Source organism: Camelus bactrianus, chromosome 13 (genome assembly GCF_048773025.1).
Source record: "Camelus bactrianus isolate YW-2024 breed Bactrian camel chromosome 13, ASM4877302v1, whole genome shotgun sequence".
Taxonomy (NCBI): domain Eukaryota; kingdom Metazoa; phylum Chordata; class Mammalia; order Artiodactyla; family Camelidae; genus Camelus; species Camelus bactrianus.
Window position 1 is genome coordinate 37,949,762 of NC_133551.1, and position 25,411 is coordinate 37,975,172.

The 25,411-nt window shown below is 45.1% G+C and overlaps 1 protein-coding gene across 6 annotated transcripts in view; it reads left to right on the forward strand.

Moving 5' to 3' along the window:
- DAB1 (DAB adaptor protein 1) overlaps positions 1-25,411 on the forward strand; it is a 403,254-nt gene that overhangs the window by 233,208 nt on the left and 144,635 nt on the right. For all 6 annotated transcript variants that reach the window (XM_074376397.1, XM_074376398.1, XM_074376396.1 and 3 more), the window contains exon 3: positions 20,436-20,575. In XM_074376397.1, the coding sequence (XP_074232498.1) occupies positions 20,436-20,575 (140 nt within the window). The remainder of the gene's footprint in view (positions 1-20,435; positions 20,576-25,411) is intronic.

Below are 25,411 nucleotides of genomic sequence, written 5' to 3' on the forward strand. Positions count from 1 at the left end.
TCTGAAGAGCATCTTCTAGTTCTCCCTCAGGTGGCTTGGAGCAGGGGGAAATTGGAAATAGGTAAACCAATAGACCACGGAATCATCTGGAGATAGGAAGACCAGAATAAGTGTGGTGACGGTGAGGACACTTTAGAAATACTGTTTACAATTCTAAGAGTCTGCGTGAAAGCCATGGTAAGGAAAAGAAGAATTAATAGTCTTTCCAGAGTATGTACCTGAGTGAAGGGCCGATTGCCCGTGACCTTCATTTGTTTGACAAATGTTTTACGTTGAGCTGGGCACTGTCCTAGAACCTGCAGACTCAGTGATGAGTAAGAGTCACAAGTCGTACATCAGTCTTGACAGTAATTGCACAGCATGCTGGATGCGGTTCCTGATGTTGCTGTAAACAAACTACTAGAGTGTTTTGACTGCACTTAAACTTGGCCTGGTGAGGCTTCCTGGGGGATGATGGGGAGGTGGCAGTGGTACTGGGCATTGAGATGGAAGAGCTGGTTTGTGTAAAAGAGAAACTGGCCATCTCATTTCTATGCACATTAAATGTTGCTCATTGTAAGAAATTCAGGTGCCAGCATTGAGAAGGCAGACAAGAACATGGGCATGGATGGAACTCACGGGAGGTGTTGGAGCTAAATAGGTTGACTAGGATGTTGTCTTGGAGAGGATGAGATTGTCAAGTGCAAAAAGAAGACCATGAACAGAATGGCAGATTATAAAGGATCTGGAAAGAAAGGATGCACCAGTCAGGAAAGGAGGAGACCTAAGATAGTCACAAAAGCATAAGAGGGGTGACTTCTTTAAGAAAGAGGAGACAGTGAGATGTCCAGTTATTTGGAGGGACCAAGGAGGGTGAGCGTGGAGGGAGGACAATTGCAGTCGTAATTCCATGATGAGTTGATCGTCATGAGAGCATATCCAACGTCATCAACTCCGCAGTAGCCTTCTGCCGTGGCTGTTTCATTTTTAGTGAATTTGGGACCAGATTAGTCAGTTTGTAGATTGTCTAGGTCCTGGTTGCCTTTGAGATACTTAACTTCTCATTGATTCCTTTCCTAAAGACGGAGGATAAAAGACTGAATTTCTGCCTCACTTCCCCTGACTTCAACCGGACTTACACACTTTGTCCATAATGCGGCTCTGACCATGTTATAATAATGTCCCTGCACAAAGACACGTGAACACCCCCAGAGAAAAATCTGACCTGGCCTTCAAAACTCTTCGAAATCTGAGCCTAGACTGCACAGATGGTGGGGTGTAGTGGAAAGAACGTGAACTTGGGAGTCAGACGGGCAGGATTGAGTGCAGACCTCTTGCTGGCTTTCTGATTGGACAACTCGTGCCCCTCCCTGACTCCCATCTGCCTTGTAATTAGTACCTCTGCTGGCTTAGGAGGGATGTCCAATAATGGGGAGTAGTTCTTACTGTGCTGAGTCCAGTCTCCTTTGCAACTTTCCTGATCTTGCTTTTGCCTTTAACCCCGGCAGAGGACGGTCCTCCATCCCCTATTCATGTAAATCGTGCACATCATTTGAGACCTGGCTGAGTCCCGCCTCTCCCTGAAAACTTCCTCCAAGGACCTGGCTTCAAAGTCCTGTGTCCCTCCTTTAAACCCGTAGGACGCTGCTCAGTATAATATATATGCTGGTTATTCGTGGGCCGACCCGGGCTGTGACTTCTATTGTTCTTGACTTGTTTCTCTGTCTTGATTTCTTGTTCAGTTTTCAGAGGTTTATGTATTACTTCCCTGACTTGATTGTAAATTCCTCGAGGGAGGAGAAAGGCCTTATACTTTACAGTACCTATAATTCGTAGCTCTTTTCTTCTTTTTTTTTCTTTTTTGTCTTTCTTGTCTTTGGAAGACATGGTCTAGCAGGGAAAACACATTATGCAGAGTCAAAAAGCCCTGGGTTTGAAATAATTGGCAGCCAAATGAAAATTATGAGACATAGAAGAAATTGCCTCCCTCCTGTGAATGCTACTTTCTTCATCTCTAAAATTGGTAAAATACGGTGGTCATTGTGTGCCAACCCTCAGCATATAAGATGAAGAATTTCTGCATCTCACTTTCTGCTGTATTATTATGTCAGTCTTAAAGGAATTGGGGTGCTTGAAATTAATTAATAAATGTAATGCAACTATCCAATTTCTGAATGATTTAACTAAAGTAAGAAATTAGAGAATAACATAGATTAGAGTTTTTGAATGACTGCTTGAAACTTTTGAAAACCGTATGAGAATAATGTTAAATCAAATAGAGTGTCAAGAATTAAACAAAATAAAGTCACAGAAATTGAAAGAAAATAAATAAAATAAAATAAAATAAAATAAAATAAAATAAAATAAAATAAAATAAAATAAAATAAAATAAAATAAATAATACTGTCCCCCTCAGGACATTGATGGTATCAATACTGCGTAATTGGTCCTCAGTTTTGCTGTTTGTCCCCACTTCCCTGGGCCTCCCTGAGTAGGTGTGCAGTAATGATATTTCCATTTTGTCAGGATTCCTTTAAGAGATGTGCTCTGGAAACCTTGGCGTTCCACAGTCCCGCACTGAAATGCCACCGCATCCGTGCAGCCAGCCCTGTCCCACCCATCAGGACGTGTGATTCTTCCCGGGCCCCCTCTTTGCACATTGGTGGCATCTTCATTCGTGAATCACTGCTTTGTATGAACCTGTGTTTCTTCCACTTGACCAAGGGCTTCTTAAAGCGAGTGGTTCATCTTACTCATCTTTTCCGGGGGCAGCTTCGGTAGAGTGGGAAACAGGCATACTGGTGTGAGCCCTACTGAATCACATCTCCTTCCTGGCTGTGTGAACTCTGGGCAGGTTTCTCCAGCTCAGAAGTCTGCTTCCTCATCTGCACGAAGGGAGGTCGTAGGACCATGTAGGGCTATGAAATGAAAAGTGGTGTATATAAAAATGTCTATCACTGCACTTGGAACCTAGTAAGTTCTAACTACAGCCCCTAGCATGATACTGGTTGCGTGAAAGATGAGCATAAAATGTTGGCTGAATTAGACGAACAGGGATTTCATACTTATTATTTCTGTTTCCCATTGATCTGTTATGTCTTACTATTGCTAATTATCCAAATTTGTCGTATTTTCTCCCTGGCGATTTCCCCCAATGGTTTAAGACGCCTTCAGAGCGTGCGTGCGTGCGTGCAACCACGTTGAACTCTTTGGAAGGGAGATGCTTTGTCGAAATCAGCGAGGCTCTGGAGGTATTTGTGCCTTTGTTTTCTGGTCAAAAAGACTTGCCTGTTTTGCCTTGTTGGCAGAAAAGAGACAAAAAGAAGTTGTTTGGGAGATAACTTGCTCTTGTATATGAAATTAATTGGAAGCTAAGTCATCCACGGAGAGAACTACAAAATTAAACAGTTTGAAGGACTGAGATTTGGAGATGACAGCAGGGGAAAGCTCATCAAAACCCAAATTCTTTCTCTCTTCATGGCTTTATTAACAGATAGGAAGCATGGGAGAGAAGAGCCAGGAGAAAGCAGGTGCCCTGGGGCAGCAGCCTGGGTGAGGTCATCCACATCCTTTCCCTTCATCCGGCATTCAGGGACGGTCGACCGGCCGCCCGGCAGTGGGCCAGGGGCCAGATGTATAGAAATTCATATCCGTTATTAATGAAAGCGTTGTCATCGCACATAATGCGAATCAACCAGAATGGACTGAAGTATAACAGAGGGACATATCATAGGGGTGGAGAGGTGTTTTGCAGACTTAAGGAAGGGCCTGTGTGAGCTGAGCCTCTGGAAAGATGCTCCAGGAATTAAGGATCAGTAAGGACCCCAGCAGTACTGTTGCTCTGTGGTCACTTCTCCTAGAACATCTTTTCCCTTTGCTTTTTATAAGACCGTCTTTCTCTTACCCAGGCCAGTGGCAGGAAAAGATGGCCACCCAGAATTCTGTAGCCCTATGTCTGGTTGCGGGAAGAGATTGGCTCCTCCCTCTGCTTCAATTCTCAGTTCCCATGGATGGGGCTCTAGTTAACATGCCTTGGGCCAGGTGTCACCCTCTGGTTCAATAAGCAGGGTCCAGAGGGTCAGATCATCATTATAAACATGGCCGCTGTGACAATACTGTTGCATGGAAGAGGGTGGTCAGCAGGGGGTTCAATCACTGAGATCTGGACCCAGATCTCATGAATCGTCTAGTCTTGATGACTGAGACAAGGTCCCAGCAGGAGGGTACAGCTCAAGTGGTAGAGTGCATGCTTAGCACGCATGAGGTCCTGGGTTCAATCTCCAGTACCTCCTCTAAGAATAAATAAATAAGTAAACGTAATTACCTACCCCCTCACAAAAAGAAGAGAGACAAGGTCCCAACTCCCACACCGTCAGTGAGATAGGAGCAATAAAAAAAGAAGAAGAAAAGTGATGCTTTTATTTGATGGTATCATGCTTAGAAAAAGCCATGATCTTTCAGCATTGACGTGGTTCAGTCTGAACTTGTGCTCAGTGTGAACAGGAGGGAAAAGACCTCGTATGGGTGGGGTACCTGTGTGCCAGGCAGGCCACGCCCCCACATCCTTGTTGCATTCACAGACTTCCGGGTAGGTCTTGTCTGTCCCATATTGCAAATAAGGAATTACAGTGAGTCAGTGGGGCCTGGAGCCCTTGTAGCGGAACTGGCATTTGGAGGCCGCATCCGTCTGCTCCTGAGTCTCACACATACTGCGCATGGCCGGGATTTGAAAGGCTGTGAAGGGGACCTGAAGTCACTGGGTTCCACTGGCTTGATCTCCGTCACAGATTGGGATGGCTTTGTCTAAGGAAGTCACCCTGCCCTCCACCCAAGTCCCTAAGCCAGATTCAGGAGTCCAGTTTTCTACCTCCCTTTCCTCGTCCCTCCCCCAGTCTGAGTGAGCCTTGTCTCTCTTCCTGAAGTGGGTGGTGTTGCTGGGGTTTTTTCCCCATTCTTTTTTTATTGAAGTATAGCCAGTTTACGATGTTGTGTCAATTTCTGAAGCACAATGCTTCAGTCACACATATACATACATATATCCATTTTCATATTCTTTTTCATTATAGGTTACTACAGGATATTGAACAGAGTTCCCTGTGCTGTGCAGAAGTAACTTGTTTATCTACTTTATATGTAGTACTTTGTATCTGCAGATCTCGAATCTCAAATCTGCAGTGGGTGTCTTGATTCAGCCCATTTTTCTGTGTCTTACTGCATCTTCCAGGTCTCATCCCTGGTTCACTACAGCCCCTCTCGCTTCGACTTCACCCCCTCCTTTGCCACAGAGCAGTCAGAGAAGTTGTTACAAAATGTGGTCATGCAACCTGCATTATCCACCCACCCCCACATGGCTTTTCATTGTGCTGAGAACCAGATCCACACTCCTTTCAGGACCTTCTAAAGGATCCCTGCCTCCCTCTTCCCTGCCACGCCCACCCCTTCTCCTTGGTTCGGTCTTTCTGTTCTGTAAACAGACCAGACACACCCCTTCCTGGCACGACTGCCCTTTTCTCTGTTGTTCACATCTCCTTTCAAATGCCATTTCTACAGGAATGCCTGCCTGGACCAGCCTGTCAAAAATCATTGTCCCCCCGCCCTGTCCCCGTCACTCTTCATTTCATCCAACTGTTTTAGCATCTTCATAACACATACCACTATCTGGAACGATCTCGTTCATTATTTATTTCTTGCCTCATTCTCCTCCTTCCCCCTTTAGATCAGCAGGTCTAGGAGAGCGGGGGCTTCCTCTCTCTTGGGGATCAGTCCCTGGGGCCAGGTCCGGTGCTGCAGAGTAGGCACTGAGCGCACGTTGGTGGCGTGAACGAATAGAATATTAGGCTGCCTGTGTTAGACACCCAGGGCGTCGGGGCTGGGCCTGTGCCCTGCATTCATTACTAGCGACATCGGGGCGGGGGTGGGGGTGGCACTTAGTCACTGTCTGTTCCAGCACATTCCACTTAAACCCTCGATCACTGTGATTTATCTCGGAGTTTAATCAAATGTAATTTATATTGCAGCCTCCTCTGTAAATAATTGATTCGCCCTCTCTGTTGTCTTCATCACAAATACTCCTTTGTACTCGAAAGAAATCATTTAATCAGTCGATAGCATACACAGCCCTCTTGTTTAGAAGGCAGATGGAAGATAAAGCCCGAGTCCTGCTCACGCCAGAATATACCAGGACCAAAATAATCTCCCTTAAAAAATACTCTGCGTGCAAGTTGGCAGCAGAGAGACCCAATTAAACCCTTTTTTTTTTTTTTGCCTCATGGAGATGACCCCACGGAAGTTGGAGCTGCTGCAGAAGAAAGTTCTCAGCCAATTGCAGGCTGCACGTGAAAACAGAAACCCTTGTTCGTTTGTGGTTTCATTAACCTCTGTCTGTGTCCAGGGGCAGGCAGGATTTCCCGTGCCAAGTGTTCACAGACTTGGGGGGAGCACTCCAGACGGGGCTCGGCTGTTCTGCAGGGCGCTGTGACCTCCCCTCATGGGCTAACTCCCTGCTTCTCTCTTGGCTCGCAGTCATCCAGCTTTCCAGGGGTAACACGTTGCGAGCTTACAGGGGTTCATTTGTAATGGAAATCATACAAATTTCCTTCCTTCACCCTCATGCGTTTGTCCCACTGAAAAATATGGGGTGACGTCAGTTTTGCTTTTGTTGTCACACATTTGTCTGTTTGGAGCCCACACTTCTCTGGGGTGGAAGAAGGACCAGGGAAAATAATGAAGCATCAACTCTGCTACCTGGAGAAAGACTCCAGGTGGGCGTTTCACAGAGAACATCCATCTTCCTCCTGTCTTCAGGAAGAATTCTCAATATGGTATTTCTTTTCACTGTTTTAATTGGAAAGATCTTAAACTGTCCAATGATGGGGGGGGGGGTTGGTTAGATAAATTATAGTACATCTATATGGTGCGGAGATGATCCAGCCGCTAACAATCATGTTGCCAAAAATATCAATGTGGAAGAGCAGAGATACTGCACTGCCAAGTGAAGCTGCAGATGTCCAGTGTGAAAACAGTTCTAAGAAGTGTGTGTACACTTAGGAAGAGGTCTGGAAGGGCTTAGACTCAAATGCAACCACAGATATCCCTGGAAGGTATTATGGATAACTTTTCCTCTTACTTCCCTCCTGCATTTTTTTTCCAAATGTTAAGATTTGAGCACATTTCTCTTTGTCATTGGAAAGAAAGAAAAAAAAAAAACAGTTGTTTTAAAGAATGGAAGTAGAAAAACGTTTTAAAACGTATCTGTTATTTTTCATTTGAAAACAAGATCATCTTCACTTGTCATCGGCTCCCAGGGCTTCGTCGATGCCTGTGTCTGCTGTCGTGGGCCTTTGCCGAAGGGAGACAAGTTGTGAACCTTAGTAAAGCAAACCCCGCCGGCCCTCACAGTTCTGCGGTGGTGAGGGTGCCTTTGGGTGGGTGATCATGCCTCTCGCTCTTACAGACTCCACTGGCAAGCACGCCACACTTTTGCCAGGGGCCTTGAGTTGCACTGGGTGAGAGACTGTTAGCTCTGGATGTACCTTCTTGATCAGGCTTTGATTCATGGAACATCAAGTTGAGTTACATTATGGGGGCACTCAGCGCTGCCCCTCAGTCCTCTTCCTGTCACTCTGGGATTATTGTAGGCACTTGCCAGCTGGCATCTCTGCATCACGCCCCTCCCTGTCATCTATCAGAACACTGTCCCTCAAACGCACTGATTGTGTACCGTCTTCCGTGAGTTCCCAGGAAACCAGCGGTAGAGGTGGAGATGTGTGATAGGAAGCTTATTGGAGAAGTGCCTTTAAACACTGGTGGGGAGTGCAGGTGGCAGAGGGAGGGGTTGGACCGCAGTGCAACTGCAGCTAAGCCCCAGATGGTCCCACTATCCGCAGGGAGCTCTTGAGTTGCCTTCAGAGCTGTCCCCAGTTGAGGCTTGGCTTATGCTCCCCAGGTAATCAACCCCAGGTAATCAACCAGTTATTGATTGGATGTAAGCTACAAGGGGGTGGAGAGTGAGGAGAGAGGAACATGGCCTTGGGTTAAGTGCCTCTTTGGTGGAGGACAGTCACCTAAGAGCAGCTCACCCCAGAGCCTTCCTGGGTCAGCGTGTCACCTAAGGGATGAGCTTCAGACTTGGAACAGTTCTGGGAGACACAGCACACGTCACCCGCAGTTCACAGGAAAGGGCGTGAAAATGTTGTCAATATGTGATACTGGCCAGGAGGAACACTGCTGTGTTGGGTACTTCCCACATACAATTGGATGCAGTTCTGAGGGTAATCCTGCAGGAGGACCATTAGTATCATCATGGCAGGGAGATAAGGTGACTTGCTCTAGGCCAGGAGGCTCTGAATGGCAAAGAGCTGCGGACCCAGGTCTCTCCTGGACTCTGTTCTTTCCCTTTGATCACCCCGCCCCTCCCTACCCCTTATATGCATCATTCTGTCCTGCCTTCATCCCTGCAGCACCACAGCCATAGTAGGACCCTCTCTAGCAAATGACAGAAACAAAAATAAATGCAATGACTGTGGACTCAGACCTGTCCTGCAATCCTACTTATCCAGCCTCAAGCTTCACATTCTTTTCCTCAAAACTTTTATTCTGTCTTGTTTTCTTTTTTGGCTTTTGTTTTTTTTGTTAGGTTTTTTTTTTTCGGAGGAGGGTAGTTATTGGAGTGATATTGGTTTATAGCATCATACAAGTTTCATGTGTCCTTATAGTCCTACTTCTGTATACACTACAGTGTGCTCTCTACCAAAACTTTAGTTTCCACCCGTCACCATACAGTTGATTCCCTTTACCCATTTCAGCTTCCCTCCAGCCCCTTCCCCTCTGGGAACCACTACTCTGTTCTCTGTATCTATGTGTTTGCCTTAAAACTCCTTTTGATTCACTCCATTTAGTTTTTGGCACTCTGGCTCTGTTTTTCCAAGCTCTGTGGTCTTGGGCCAGTCTCCACCTCCTGGAGCCTCAGTGTTCTCATCTGCAAGAAGGGACTGCTGATGCATGATGCTAGGTTGTGAGGAGTAAGAGGACAGTGAAAAGGAAGGTACGTATTGTTCAAAGCCCATTCTGTGCCTCGCACTGTGATATCAACATGAGACAACATGTGGTGCGTAGTTGGTGCATTACCTCACACGTGGTGGCAGCACACAGCGGCTTTGCCCCCTCTGCCCCTGGGCCACCAGGAAAAAGACACAAGCCCAGCCACACAAAGACCTGAGAAGCGGATGGTGGGCAGCGTCCTAAGGCTCTCAGTAAGCAAGTGTGAACAAACAAAGCCACAGATTAGAAGCCAGGCTGGTTAGTCCTCAAGAGGCCAAGTTAGCAGTTTGTACCAAGCTCCTCAGCCTTCGTGGAGGAGTTCAGAAGGACTCAGCAATGACGGATTATAGACGTCTTTATAATCTGAAAACTGGAAGGCTTCTCCTTTTTTCCATCTTGCTGCTGCTTTCTCGTGCGTGGAGATATGACAGGCCATTCTTCTCGTATGCCTGACTTCTGCTTGAAAAACATCACTAGGAGTCGCAGTGCCTCAAGCCTGAGTCAGAGCCCCTGAGGCTTTGGACGTGGTAAAGAAAACTTCAACTTGGCTGTCCAGAGTTATGAGATGCTGTGTCTGTGTGTTTTGGGGAGGGTGTTGGAAATTAGATAAAGTTAGAGCAGTTTCCCTTACTAAATAGATTTCTCTATTCAGCAAATATTTGTTGGCTGCCCGCTCAGTGCCAGGCCCTGTCTTAGTTGTCTGGATGCCCAGTGAGGAGAACGGAGGAAGCTGGCAGCCCTCCAGGGGCTTCCTTACAGTCTAGCCGCGGGAGTCCCAGGCCTGGATCCCTTCCTGCGTCACGTGCTCTCGGGCCCCAGGGGTCACCACAGGAAGTACGAAGCCCACCTCACTTTTATTTATCATGATGGTCTCTTCAGTTTTTCTTCAGAGACTTGAGAAAAGTGTTTGAGAGGAAGTTGTTGGTCTGAGGACTTGTTGGAGTGGTGTGCTGCAGCCAGTGGTTCTGTGTTGTTGTTAATGAGCTTATGAATGATGTCGTAAGTTTTTTATAGTAGATTTTTAAAATTAAGATCTGGCAGAAAAAGAACAGAGAGATAAGTGCGAGTAGACCTAGTACTTAGGTCTACTATCAGAGCATAAAAAGTGGGTCATCTATGGGGTCATGAGAGGACCCTGCCTTGGACCTCTGTGGCCCCTAATCTGACTCGGAATCATCAGCCAAGCTTTGAGAATGCAGATTCCCAGGCCCTCGAATTAGAATCTCTGGACTCTTACTACTTTTTTTGTACTGAAAGATGCCAGTGGACCCGGGGTGCCCTTTATACACCAGAGGGGAGCATTTTTAAAGAAATAGGTGCGTATGGATCATAGGTTGAATATTCCTTTTGCTCTTTATTTAGCTTACCTTTGAGCAGTCATGACTGCAACCATGTTTTAAAAAGCACATTTTAACAGCCCCCTGAGTGTGCTGCTTCTCTTCTTCCGCTCGCTGCCCAGCCAGCTAATCGCACAGAATCAGCACTCTCTCCTGCGCGGCCAGCGTGCATAGTGACTTGCCCGCTGCAGATTCGCACCTGGATAACTACACGGTAGAGCTCTAAGCAAAGTGAGTTACCTCTGCTGCTGGGCCCTGAAATTCCTCCCACAGTCTGTTCTTAAACTGGACGACCTAACAGACAGCGGCGCTCTCTCAGTAGTGGACAGAGTGATGTTGGGTAGGTTGCGGCGGGGCAGGGGAGACCTCCTTGGAATTTTCTTATCATTAAGATTGATGGCCTAGTGATTCGGAGCAGTATGTGGAAGGAGGGAGGATGTCTCAGTTTGGGTACCATAACTAATTCGTAAGGTGATCTCCCTGTTGCCTTCAGGAAGGAACATCCTGTTCCTAATTGCACCCTTATTCTCAGGGACAAAAGAAAAAAAATTCCAAACAGCTGGGACCGTTACTTCTAATGCAGCGTGACTTTGCTGTGGTTAGCTTTGGGCCACTGGTGCTTAATGTGAAATATATTATTTGTGGAGGAGGAAGATAGTAAATATGTATTGAAAGACTGCTATGTGCCAGGGAGTGAGCTAAGAGCCAAGTCTATATTATCTTCTATAATCCTTCTGACTGTCCTAGGGAGAAATGCAGGTAACTATGGGTTGTACAGGTGGAGACTCAAACACTCAGAAAAGTTAAGTAGAGGGGAGGGCACAGCTCAGTGGTGGAGTGGGTGCTTAGTGTGCATGAGGTCCTGGGTTCAATCCTCAGGACCTCCATTAAAAACAAACAAACAAGCAAACCTAATCTCCACCCCCTCAATAAATAAATAAATAAACCACAAATAAAAAATAAATTAAAAAAAAGAAAATCAGATTAAAAGAAGAAAAAAATGTTAAATAACTTCCCCAATATCACACACACACATACACGTAGTCACAGACCTACTGTAATGCTTTCTGATACTGAAGAGTTAGGCAGCCTTGCCCCTTAGCAGCAGTGTGGCCTCGTACCATGGCTTCACTTCCCTGTGCCTCTGTCCTCCCTCCTCTGAATGGGATGTAGCCTTTGCCTTTGAGGTGGTTCTGAATTTTCAATAAGACAGTTTATAAAAATGGGGCAGACATGCTTGTTTTCAGATAACCATCCAGTTTTTTCCTCCTTCCTCGTTCTTGCCTCCTTGCTACAGACTGAATGTGTGTCCCTCCACTCTCTCAAAATTTCATATATTGAAGCCCTAACCCCCAATGTGATTATATTGGAAGTGGGGCCTTTGAGAAATAATAGGTTTAGGTCATGAGGGTGGGGCCCCCTTGAGGGGATGAGTGCCCATAGAAGAAGAGGAAGAGAGATCAAAGCTCTGACACTTACTCTTTCTGACATGTGAAGACACAGCAAGAAGGCAGGTGTCTGTAAGCCAGGAAGAGGGCCCTTACCCAGACCCAAATCTGCCAGCATCTTGATCTTGGAATTCACAGCCTCCAGAGCTGTGAGAAATCAATGCCTGTCATTTAAGCCACCCAGTCTATAATATTTTGTTACAGCATCCTTCAGTGTTTAAGTATCTAAAACAGAGAAGTGAATACTCAGCTTAATTTATGAAATAGATTGGCATTGACCTCTGCTAGACAGGGAAATATGCAACTTTCAGAAATTAAGAGAATTCACAGCCAGATTGACCACACTAGGAAAAGCCACATTGGCTCGTGTGTGGGTTTCTGTGGCCATGCTCATCATAATCTGTGATGAGTGGAGGAGACAAAGAGAGAACAGTCTCGGATGTGAAATCTCTTTTATTTGGCCATTAGCCGTCTTGAGGGAGCAGCCTGGAGTGGGAGACCACTTACGCCTCCAGTGGATTCCGTGGCCTCCCTGCCTCCGTGTCATGAAAAATGCCAATTAGTTGCTTCTTTGCGATCCTGACTTCTGTCAGGGGGACTTGTTTTTGTTGAAGTTTCTGTGAGGTCACTCCCATTGTAGGACCTCCGTATTGGCAGTGCCTTCTGCTCCAAGACAGGGATGTGGTGTTCTTCCTGACAGCATCCTCGAGGCGTGTTCAAGATAGGGAGTTTACCGAGTGCCCTGGGGACTGTCCCCATTTAAATTCAGGGGAGAGTCATTTTCCAGGTTATAAGGTGAGCAGGTTGTGATGAGGTTGAGAAACACTCTTCTCTAATGACAGGAAGTGAGGGCGACATTGAACTAACGGCGGGTGTGACATTTACTTTATGTCCCATCAGGGATTTTATCCTTTGAAGACTAAGTGAATCACACTTATGGAATGGATTTGAAATACAGTCTGTACAGAAGGGGTTTGAAGTGACCCCTTATGCTTCCCACGGTGATCCAGACTCCAGGAGTCCACGAGCCTCTTTTGAATAAATAAATAAATCCATTCATTTATTCAGTGATTCAATAGAGCTGGAAACTGGGGGTCCACTCTGTGCCAGGCACCACGCTAGGTTCAGAGAACACAGATGAATCGATGCCAGCCCCCACGCTCAGGGAGCTAAAGTGCCGGGAAGGAGAGAGGCATAAAGACAGAGTCAATGAGGTGATGCAGATGCTGGGACAGACGCTATGAGGGAATTGAGCAAAAATGTGTCTGTCTGTTAGGAAAATGCCAGGCTCCAGGGATACCTTAGTCAACAAATCCAACACAGTCCCTACCTTTCTGGAGCTTACAGACTAACGACAAGGAGGAATTTGAACAGATTACAGATGAGATTACTGCTTTGCAAGAAGGCAGGGGGATTATCAGGAGAATCCTCTGGACTCGCCTCAGAGGAGACCTCCCAGGTAGATCTCCGGGATGGGGAAACCCGGCACACTGTGTTGTGCTGAGACCTCCGGTGTCGAAGGGGAGGGCTGGGGGCGATGGGAGGAGATGGAGGTGTGCCTTCAAGGCCCAAAGAACAGCAGGTGCAAAACTGCATTTGCTCAGAGCATGGCTTGTTGGAGGATCTGGATGAAGGATGCTGGTGGGAAAGTAAGGGCGGGGGGCTGGGGGAGGTAGTCCAAAATGAGGTTGAGTTTCACGGGGACCAGATTTGGGGGGCCTTGGAGGATATGTTAAGGAGGCTAATTTTAGTTATACAGAAGTATCCCTATTTTAGAGCTGTATGCTCAAAAGTATCTTACTGATAGAGATGTGATTAAAAATACAAATCAAATCCCTGGAGACCCTGCTTCTATGGACGTGGGCACACCTGGGTCTAAACCCTGGCTCTAGCACTTGCCTCGATGCGTCATCAGTTTAGACAACATGACTTCTCTGACTTTCTGTCTCTAGATCTAAAATATGTGGACGGCACCCACGTGGGATTGCCGTAGCAGTGAACTGAGCTCTGCAGAGTGCGCCATATAGTTCTGGATCATGGTTAGAGTCTCTGAATGTTAGTTCTTAAAGTCATCATAGACAGCTCTCAGAGGTGCTGCGAAGACGATCATCTCTCCCTAAGTGCTCATCAGCACATGAGCCCCCAAGAGGATAAATGACTTACGCACAATCACATAGGTGAAGGTATGGGAACAGAGGCCACACCTGAATCCATGCCTCCTTACTTCCCAGCCAGTTAACTGCTTTTCTTCCATGGCATGTGGTTTCCCGGCATAAACTCTGTTTCTTCCTCCTTTGGAATTCCAGTCAGTGGTATATTGGAAATTCAGTTCTCAAGTTACTTGGAGAGTTTTGGATTAAGATTATTGACAAAGCATCCCTTAGTAGTTGCTGTTAATTACTGTGGTTTGTTTATAGAGTCTAGTGAAGCAAGTGTACTGGGGCAGAAATCTTCAAACCATTCAGCATAGGCTCCTTTTCTCTGAGTAGGGGAGTACTAATGAGGCGTGCACCCTCAGGCACCCCCTGTCTCCCAGGCATGCATACCAGCCAGTCACAAACGCAGCTGAGTGGTGTTACGGAGAGCCTTCATATACATTAAAAAGAAAGTCTTGGGCTTTTAAGAAAACAAGGAAAACCCTCTGAAAATATCTTTGCTGCATAATAATAATAGCTTTTATTATTACTGATTTTTATCCTTCATGAACTGGTAAATGCTTAAAAGATTATTATCAATTTGACAATCCCAAATCAAAGCTTTGTTTTGAAATTTTTCATGCTGAATATCCCCATTTGAGAAATAGCACCTCCAAGGGAATTTCCTACGTAAGAAAGTTGCTGTTGTGCCCCTTGCTATTCCCAGGGAGCTTCCAGGATTACCAGTGTCTGAGTCAACTCAGTCTGCTGAGTCCCTCCCACTAGACTAGGAATCTCAATGGATGGGATTTAGGAATGGGGGGGGGGTGTATTTTAAACAGGTGATTCTTCGTTTAACTGGACTTAGAAAATGACTGCAATAATGTATTGATTTTTCCACTAGAATGTAAGCTGTATGAGTACAGGGATATTCATATATTTTGTTCACTGCTGTATCTTTAGCACCTTAGAACTTAAGTCAGCGTTCAATATATATTGAATAAGTGAATGAACAATCGATCAATGAGAGCCTTATACTTCCCCACATGTTGCTATACTGTTATTTTAGTCTAATCCTCACCACAGACCATAACATTAGTGGCTCCTGTGGCCTAAAGAACAAAGCCCAGAAGCTTTAGCTTGGCTTCCAAAGCCCTTCCAGCTTTGACTAGACCCCTCCAGCCTTTGCCAGCGTCGCTCGAGCCCTGTGCTTGAACACAATATTTTGCAGGCACATTGGTTGTCTCAGACTTACCCCAGATCAATCTAATCAAAATCTGCAGAATGGTATTTGTGAAAGCTCCCAAGATGGTTCTGAAACATAGCCGGGGTTGAGAAACACTCAATCTGACCTAACTGCTCACTGTCTCTAAATATCACCATAATCTTCGTTCCTCTAGATAGCATTTTTCTTTTCTACCCTTTGAACCCCTGCTTTTTCACTTTTCCTCAAATGTCATCTCACCTCTGCAGCTGTTGCTGATTCTCTCAACACCAATCAGAAACCACTTTTCCACCCCTCAGCTCTGTATGATGTTCACAGTCCTGGTCGTGTTTTGTAAAAGCTATGCGTGGCCCCTTCTGAAATACGGCTGCCTCCAGACAGGAGAAAAGACACTTTTCACTCACCTACATAGCAACTGAAAGCCAGCGCACTGCCCAGCACAGAGCACCCGGGGAAGCAGTGCAGTGTGCAGATGCTGAGAATATAATTCGGGTGACCACACGATTCGTCACCCAAACTGTGGAGTACCTTTGAGAGTAATGACTGATGCTAGTGATGACAGTGTCAGGATAGATGTAAATGGGGACCATCCCAGACAAACTGGAAGTACACACACCTAGGTTACAGCACCCACGTTGATGAGCTCTTCCTGTTTGCCAGTCCCTGGCCTAGGTGCTGTCTGTGTGTCACATTTTTGACCTGCACAATGATCCTGTATGGGAGCAACTGTTATCATCTACACTTAACAGGGAAAGACGCTGTGGGAGACTTGGAAAAGAACTTACTTAAGGTAACACAGTTAGGGGAGGGAGTGGGAGAGCTGGACTGGAACTCAGGTCTCCTGAATCCAATCACATGCCTCCCAGTGGAACAACTCAGGCCTCGGAGTAGGACAGGATGAGAGTCTCTTCCCAGCTCCACCTGAAATAACTTTAGTTACCTCTCTGGCTTTAGTTTCTTCATAGAATAACAACAGTGTCTCCTTCCAGTAACCCTGGAAGATTAAGTGGGACAAGGTAGAAGATTAGGTGTGGTGTGTGGGCTTGTGATGTGCTTATCTTGGGAGAAAGTTATCTGCCAGTTCACTACAGGCTTCATAAGACATCTATTCAGATAGCTGTGACACAGAGTGAAAAATGGTAAATGCCATGACAGAACATAGAGTGAGGTCACGGGAGCCCCCACAGCCTAATGGTTAAAAGTGTGATGCTTTGCATAAGACCTGGGTTGAAATTCAGGGGGCTGTCTGTAAATAGACATTTAAATGTCTGGGCAATAAGCATATGAAAAGATGTTCAACAGCATTAGTCCTGAGGAAAATGCAAAAACAGAACCATGAGGAGGTATCACCAGACACCCACTAGGCTGGCTCAAGTGAAAAAGACAGACAAGAAGAGGTGTCGGCGAGGACATCTGGTAGAGAAACTGGGATCCTCGTATTTTGCGTATGGGATTCTAAACTGGTAGGGCCATTTTGGGAAAATAGTTGAACAGTTCCTCGAAAAGTTAGATGTAGAGTTTCCATATGACCCAGCAGTTTCTCCCCTAGATCTAACCGTAAGAGATCTGAAAAACACACCTACGTAAAAACCGGTAAAAACATGTTCATGGCAGTGGCAACAAAGAAATAAAACCTATCTAAATGTCCGTCAGCTGATGTGGTATATCCATGTAATGGAACATTATTCAGAAAGCAGAAGGCAACGTACTGATACATGCTGTAATATGGAATCATCTTGAAAATGTGGTGCTAAGTGAAGGAAGCCAGTCACAAAGGATCACATATCATATGGTCCCATTTATTTGAAATGTAATTTGCCTCCAGAATAGACAAGTTCATAGAGACAGAAAGTGGAGTAGTGGTTGCCTAGGGCCTGTGGGTTTGAGATAGTTGGAGAGTAATTGCTAATGGGCACAGGGTTTCTTCCTGGGATGATGAAAATGTTATGAATGGTAGTCTAACTATAAATGTCCTAAAATCGCTGAATTGTGTACTTTAAAGGGATGAATTGAATGGTATGGGAATTGTATCTCAATAAATCAGTTATTTAAAAAATGTAGGCTTTGCTCTTGGCTTTGGGCATTGGTGTCATCTTCTGTAAAATAGGGCTCATGACAGAGACTAACTCAAAGAGCACCTCTTAACTACGAGATTGCATGTAAAGCTCTTGGCACAGTGACTGGTATGTAAGTTCCAAAAATAGAAAATAACAGTGTTGATGATTTTCCTTAAACACGTGGCCTTTCTCTGCCCATCCCGCAGCATAGGGTCAGTGGTGCTTTCAGCAGAGCAGCCTGGGGACTCATGATGACTCAGGATGCATGGAGATTGACCCTCTCCCCAATACCCTCAAATCATATGTGCCTCTGAAGGAACAGCCTTATGGCTCTGGTATCTGTTACTTATTTTCTTAACTTACATATCTGAGACCTTACTCAAGATGTGATGTGAAAAATTACCCTTTTAATGGTAGAGCATTTAATGAGAAACTGGATTATCTACTGCATAAGTGCCCTTCATACAAATTAGCTTGGCCCTGGGTCCTAATCTAAATTGGGCTTCCTACTTTCCTCTAAATGGCCTCATATTTTCTTATTAATCTCTGCCCTTGTTCACCTGATCTGGCTCTGCCTCCTCATACGAAGCGTCCTCCACGGTGGAGCTCTGTGCCCTAAGAAATGTTTCTTAAGGCTGTCTTTGTATCTGACTTATGGACCTTTTTTGAACATGACCTGAAGGCTGGAAGCTGTTTGTTCCATTTTCAAGCCATCTCTCCAGTGGAGTTTTAATGCCCTCACTGTATTAAGTATCAACAGACTTGGGCCAGGTGAATTGTGGTATAAGATGGGGCTTGATAGGGGAGTCGGATAGATGAGAAGGAATTAATCATCATGGTTAAAAGAACAGGCTCAAAGACACAGAACACAAGTAAACCGCAAGCCTGGACTTTGACATCAGACAGATCTGAGTTCAGGTTCCACTCAGTGAATTTGGACAGGTTACCTGGACTCTTAAACTTCGGATTTTTAAGATCCTTGTCTATTAAAGCTGAGTAATACTACCTACCTCGAGGATTACTGGTGGGCTATAAATAAGTTGGTGCATATAATGTGCTTTGTAATAAATACTACCCGGTACTGTTATTACAGTAAACTTTGGAGGAAGTTCCAGACAGTGAAAGGGATGTTCCTCGTGACTGAAATAGTGTCAGAAATTGAAGAGGCTGGATGGTAGTTGTGATGGAGCAAGGTAAACTTCCCAAGAAGGAGAGCAAGCCGCCAGAGGCCACTCCTAGCCGGCCACTGTATGTAACGCAGGGGGAGGTGACCCTCGTGCCCACGGCTACATGGCCGTGTATGCATCATGGCAAATGTTCTCTTCGCTCTTAGCTTTAGTCTCCGACGTCCGCCCTCACTGATCCCTGAGGCTTCATTTGTACATTGATTACACAATTCTGACTAATCATCCATGTGGCATATTTACTTTATGGAAAGTGATTCAAAGGCTTTAATATACTAGGTGTCAGCAAGGGTGCGGTAGAGAAAATACCCACTGGGATTTGGGGAGGACGGGGCCAGGCCTAGCCCTGCACAGGAGATGTTCCTCCTCTGTGCTCTCCTGCCCTCCAGGCTGTTCCTTCCACTTGCTGCTTTTACTGAGCTGGTAGCCAGGGCGACAGCTACCATGTATAGAGCACTAAGCATGTGAATGCAGGCTTTGCACATACTAGCTCATCTAAGTTACTATTCACAGTCGCTCTGGAAGTAGATACTTAATCTTCGTTCAACAGTTGGGGAAACAGGCTCGGCAGACAGTTTCGTTGGCTTACAAGTGAGAGAGGCATGATTTGAAATGAGGATTTCTGGCTTTAAAGCTTGCACCTTCTTACACACCTAGCATAATGTACTATGCATTTTGGTTTGCAGCCATCAAAAACTTGAGCTTCTAGGGGCATAGACTTTATCTCACTCATCAGTTGCCAGTGAGTAATAGCGTCTGGCAGAGAGGCGATGCTCAGTAAGGGGTGAATGAATAAATGAAATGCATGCCGTGTTTTGTCAATAGAAAGGTATCAGACAATGGTTAGCCATTGCTGCTGCTGTTTTCTGTTTTAAGTGTGTCCTCAAATAATTCTCAACCCCGCGTAATGGAAAGGCCTCCGTTTGTACATCATGTAGGTAGAGGGAAGTGGGCTGAATTAACCCCAATGTCCTCAGCTCGAAGTTTCTGGCCAATAAAAGAAGGCGTGATGGAGGTGGAATCAGAAGCTGAAGTTAATGATGTTTTAGGAGATGAATAGCAGGAGTCTAGGGCATTCCAGGCTTTAAGAACCACATGAGCAAAGCCTGTGACTCGTTTGATGAAAGTATGATGAAATTAGAGATTTGAACGCCTATGTATTTTTTTTTCTGACTGTGTGAACATGGACAAGCTATTTGAATTCTGTGACCTTCATCTTTGTCATCTGGGAAATGGATACGGTTCAGCTGTTGTGAAGAATGGGGATGAAGTTGATAAAACATCTCACCAGAAGCACCTGCTTGGTTCACAGTAACTTGACTGTCCTTATTTTATGTGAATATGTTTGAACTGTGGGTTGATGTGTCTTAGCAAAATATTATGCCAATAGTTACTGAGAAAGCCTGTTGCAAGATGTGGGCACACTGTACCAAGGAGTGAAGAATCCTGTTTCTGTACACACATGAATTGGCAAAAGAGATATTATAAAACTGTGTTTGATCATTGTCCCTGGATCATTACCTGATGCAGAGCAATCCTCTGGAGTCTCACTATATAACAGCCCGTGGAACTGGGTGTAAGGAGGGTCTTGGACCCTGGCCAAAGCCATATGAAACATAGGAAATGCCAGCCAGGCTCAAGGCTAATCTTATTCTAACAAGAATGTCAGACGTGAGCTCCTAGTGGGTGATGATCATTTGTTGATGACCTAAGTGTGTATCAGTCTCTGTATTGGACGCTTTATACATGTCATCTGGTTTATTTCCCTGAATGCTCCCTTGGGGTTGATTATTTTTAACTCTTTGTTTTTTTTCTGCCTGAGGAAACAGAGTTGCAGAGAGAATTATGTAATTTGTCTGAGGATTTAAAAGGATAGAGCCAGAGTTTGCTTCCAAGAGGCTTACCATTGTTTTGTACTTTAGTCCAGTGATTTGATTTCCCTGGAACGTGGGTGAAACCAGAGAACCAGTCTCGGAGCTGCGGGAGACCTGAACACCTACCGATCTGAGTTGTGCTCTTCTCTCTTTGTAGGTCAGGATCGCAGTGAAGCCACCTTGATAAAGCGGTTTAAAGGCGAAGGGGTCCGGTACAAGGCCAAGCTGATCGGAATTGATGAGGTTTCCGCGGCTCGGGGAGACAAGTTATGCCAAGACTCCATGATGAAACTCAAGGTGCTGTGCATACATTTTACTTTAAATAGTGTGGGTTTGACGTGACTGAGAGGAAGAAACAATTACCATCATTCTGGTAAACATATGTTTATTTATTTCTTCCTAGTAAATTACTTGGCTCTCTGATGACTCACTGCATTCATTTGTGGGAAAGAAATGTCGGTCATTCAGCAAATATTTATTAAAGTATCTCTACGTGGAAGCATTTTGCTGGTCCCTGTTTTACAGGTTTTGAACATACCATTTTACACGATTGCATCTTCAAAGGGCATTGCCTATAAAAATAAGTTCAAACCCATCAAATCATACAGTGCCTCAGAATTTATACTTTATTTTTAAATAAATTTTTTTATTTTTTACTGTATGATGAATATGGTAAAAGATGATATGATTTTACTCACTCTTGTAATTTATGTTATTGCCCCCCAAATGCTTTATAATAAAGGGAAAATATGCTTAAAGGTGATATGTAACTAGATATTGGTATTTGGAGATATTGCAAAGAGGTTTCTGATTTTTAAATGCTTTAAAGAAGCCTTTTCATTGAGAAATCTGAAAAAGAAATTGGAAAAAATTTTAATACACAAAATAAGAAAATTATGTTATGAAATGGCCTTTAAAAACATACAGAAATGGACATTGTTCCCAGATTGTGGTCTCCATGTAGTCTATGGCTCTTTTTTTTTTAATAATATAAAATATAAAATAAATAAAAGTAATATAAAATATTAGAAAAACAAATGAATTAGCAAGACATCTACAAGATACCTTATGCATTTAACGTCTATAATTTAGTTATTTTCCTGATTGTAGAATTCACAAAATGCTCATCAGAAAATATTTTGAAAATACAGAGAAGTGTAAGGAGGAAAATTAAAGTCATCCAGAGTCTCATTACACAAAGAAAATCAGTGTCAGCATTTTTGTGTGTAACTAACAGTCTCTATTTGTATTTTATATGCATTTGTGTATATGTATGTGAACCATACACATATATATAATGTAGTTAAAGCTACTATTTATAGTTTTTTATTCCTCACCTAATAATATCTCATGAGTAATTTTTTTTTGTCTCTTCTAATAGTCCCTGAGGATACAACTTGGTCAGCGCAAATCTTTTTTGATGTAAGAAATAGGGAAGAAAAGACAAGCCAACCAAGTGCCTAGTAATATTAATGGGACAATGTCTATAAAACACCCTCTGCATTGTCTTTTCTTTGATAGCTTCTTAAATAAATCACAGCTATTAATGTTGTTTATACTGTACACCTTTTCTCAGCAGTTTAACATGCATCTCAGATGCTGAGTCTCCTGTAGTATAGCTGTAGGAATCATTCTTTTTAAAAACTCTTAATTTTCTAAACTGTGTATCCATTACTTTCTTTTAATTTTTTTAGCTGTTATATAGCAAACTTCATTTTAATAGTTATGAATCTAAGGCATACTAGAAAAAGGTATAAAAGACATTAAAATCGTCATTTCACAGATGATCTTGAAAGAGGTTAATATACCCTTTTGTATAAAATACTTAATGTTGTGAGATTTTAGGACAGTGTAATAATGAGCCCCCCTTCCTGCCAAGTTCAAATCTTACTGATAAATAGACAAAGGAGTCTGACAGGAAGAAGTCTGAATTTCCAGCTTTATGCCCGATAAATGCTGGTCTGGACGCAGATACCCAGCCGTGAGGCATCCTTGAAAGAGATGGGCTGTTCCACTTGGTTTGCGGGGAAGCTGGGTAACTGCAGCCATCCCTGCCCCCCTGACCCCGGCCCCTGCCCTGCCTCAGAGCAGGACTGTGACCGATACATGAGATCAGACCAGAATGCAGCCTCTCTACCAGCAGGCAAGTTGCAGAGAGAGAACCCAGAAGAGAGTGAGCCTTGCCTGCTCAGCCTTTTCTCCAAATTCCCTATCAGCTAGAGCCATGTCTGCCTTCCCGGGGAGACCCGAGTCAAGGATGGGGACAAAGAACAGGATCTTGATTCTGGCTGAAGTCCCTCCTCACTGAGTCTGAGGCCAGACAAATGGAGATTTGCTCCTGACAGATATTTATTAAAAGACACCAAGAAAATCTCCAGTGACCTGGTTCTCACCCAAAGCCACAAGTCTGCTGAGGCCGAGGCAGGTGCGTCTCCCCCCAGCATCCTGGTAGACAGCACTCACCAGGCATGGGCCACAGAGCACCTTGCTGGCCAGCTGCCTTCGTGGAAGCACAGAGGTCTCAGCGGATGTGAGGCAGAAGACTGCCTGTGTGCCCTGAAGATTGTCCCTCAGGGTTAACACTGGGTCAGGCTAGCTGGACCAGGCCTGGCAATGACTGCCGACCTTGCGTGTGTGTGTGTGTGTATGTGACCTGCAGTGAAGTGCCCCATCTGTCACCCTTCATAACCATGAGGTCCCCAAAGCCCTGAGAGTTTGTCCCAGCATCACACGCTCCTGTGAAATGCTCTGAACTTGTGGAGGGTTCCTGGTTCCCAGACAGTTGTCTTTCATTCTTTGCAAGTTGCAGAGAAGAATGGTGGCATTTCTACTCCCAGTGGTGTTTCTTTAAGAAACACAGAAACAATAATCGATTCTCCATTTGGCTACCTGCCCAGGAAAGAAAGACATAGAAGCACAAAATGCCTGTTAGCCTTGCAGAAAGGCCCACTTGTTCACGTCAAGCCACAGGAGAAAAAACAAAAATCTGTTTTTCTTTGCTAGACTCTCTGAAGCTGGTCTCTTCCTGTTTTAGAGTTTTCTCTTTGATTTCAGAGATTTGAGGGGGGATTCAGAATGTGAGTATGAGTTAGCCATTTCCTGTCTACCAGCAAAGCCTTGTGGCCATCATATTTTAATTTAGTCAACAAGGCACTTTTACATATATTATCTCTTTTGATCTTGTGAGGTAGTTATTAGTCTCTGTGTTTTGTAAATAAGAAATCTGAGGCTTATGGAATTTACAGGGTTTGCCCCAGAACCTTCAGTTAAAATGGGATAAGCCCAGAATTCAAACCTACATCTCCAGATGCCCAGTGTTTGATAAACTATAGTTTAGTGCTTCATTTTATTCTATTTTGTATCTGCATTTCATTTCTCTTGGTCCCCCAGTTGGATTTTAAGCCCCCACCAGTAAGCTACTACCCGGCAGCCCCCCGTCACTGACTTCCTAAGTCGTAGCTTCAGAGGCGTTGGGCACAATGGGGGTTTTGAAGCTGTAGGAGTAGACGCGTTCTCCCACAGACAGTGCCTGCAGGGCTGGTAACAGAGCCCTAAACATACTGGCCAGGGTCCTGTGAGAACAGCCTACCCGGGCGAGGTCAGAGGGGGACAGTTTAGTGAAGGGGCGACTTACAAAGGGCAGGCAGGGTTAAGGTAGCAAACAAGGGCTGGTGAGACGCGGGAAACTAAAAGCAGTGGGAGGCTGTCACCACCTTAGGAAGAAAGGTGTTTACCGGAACCCAGGAGCGCAGGACTGGGGAGGAAGTCCTCTCCCCTGCCAAGCAAAAATGTAGCTACTGCTAGAGATGGTAGAACAAGGATGGGAGGAGGCGGGAAGAAATACCCTGACCTCTCTCCTCCCACCCTCTCGTCTCCCGCACGGGCCTTCTTTGGTGAAACCCACCTGGACGCAAGAGGGCAGGAAGCTCAGAGGACCTGGGAGTGCAGCCCCTAGGGGCCAGCTTCTGGGCTCAAGCAGGAGAGAGGAAGCTCTTTACATTCCCCTTTCTAACTGGAAAAAGTGAACCTTAGGATGAGTTTTTTTCAAAGACCGTACAGCGGGTAACTAGTGGGGCTGAGACGAGTCCGGGTTTCGTTCATGGAACTTTCTGGAGCAACAGTCTAGGTTTTCGGCCATTCACGCCTGGAGCTCATTGTGTTTTCACAGATGCTTTATGTGTTCCGTGGAGATCACAGTCATCCCTTCATGTGCATGCACCCTGCTGGGTGAAGTTCCTCAGGGTCCTTTCCTGGGTGTCATCTTGTCCGATCCTCACGGCAGCCCCTGTCCTGGACAGGGAGCAGCTTGTCAGTCCTGCCTGGCGTGGCTGACCCCTCCTCTGTGTGTCAGTTCCTCCCCAGGATGCTGTCCCTGTGTGACCCGCTTGGGGATGCCCGCAGTAGTGGCTCCGCACGGTACCTAGTGCGGGGTATTGCTTCATAGTATCAGTATCGATGTTCATGGTGACAGAAACTGTCCTTTGCTGGGCTCCCTGTATCCTGCACCCGGTGTGAGGTGCAGGCTGTGCATGGTTCATTTTTAGGAGGTAGGAAGTGGGAGTATTCTCATTTTAGAGTTCTCTTCCACTATTGAGTCTGGAAGCTGGTGGTTCCACCTTTTCCATCCATGCTTCCCCAAAAGAGCCCTTATAGAGGATTATAATGAAAGGAACACCAGTACTGGAATCTAAAAGATCACTGTCTGAATTCCCTGTATGTTTTACTATTTCCTTGAGGCTTGGGGTGGTCACTTGACCCCCTGACCTTACGTTCCCTCATATGTAAAATAACAAAGATAATTCTTCCTCCCCAGGACTAAGGTGAGGGTTAAATTATAGGACATGTAAGACATTCTACGATTTGGTAGGTACTCAAGAAAACGTCTGACTTCCTAATTTCCAAGTTTCCAGCAGTATCTTTGTTGCAGAAGCACGACCTCTGAACCCCGCTTACCGAATTGAGACTCAAGGGCAGAGTTTTAGATCAAGTAGAAAAAGCAGCTTTATTTCTTGGCCAGGCAAAGGAGATCACAGCGGGTTAATGCCTCTAAGACTGTGAGCCTGCTGGGGAGAGCTAGGGGCTGTCAGGACTGTCCTGGAGATCAGGACCGTCATGGAGATGGAGAGCTACTCT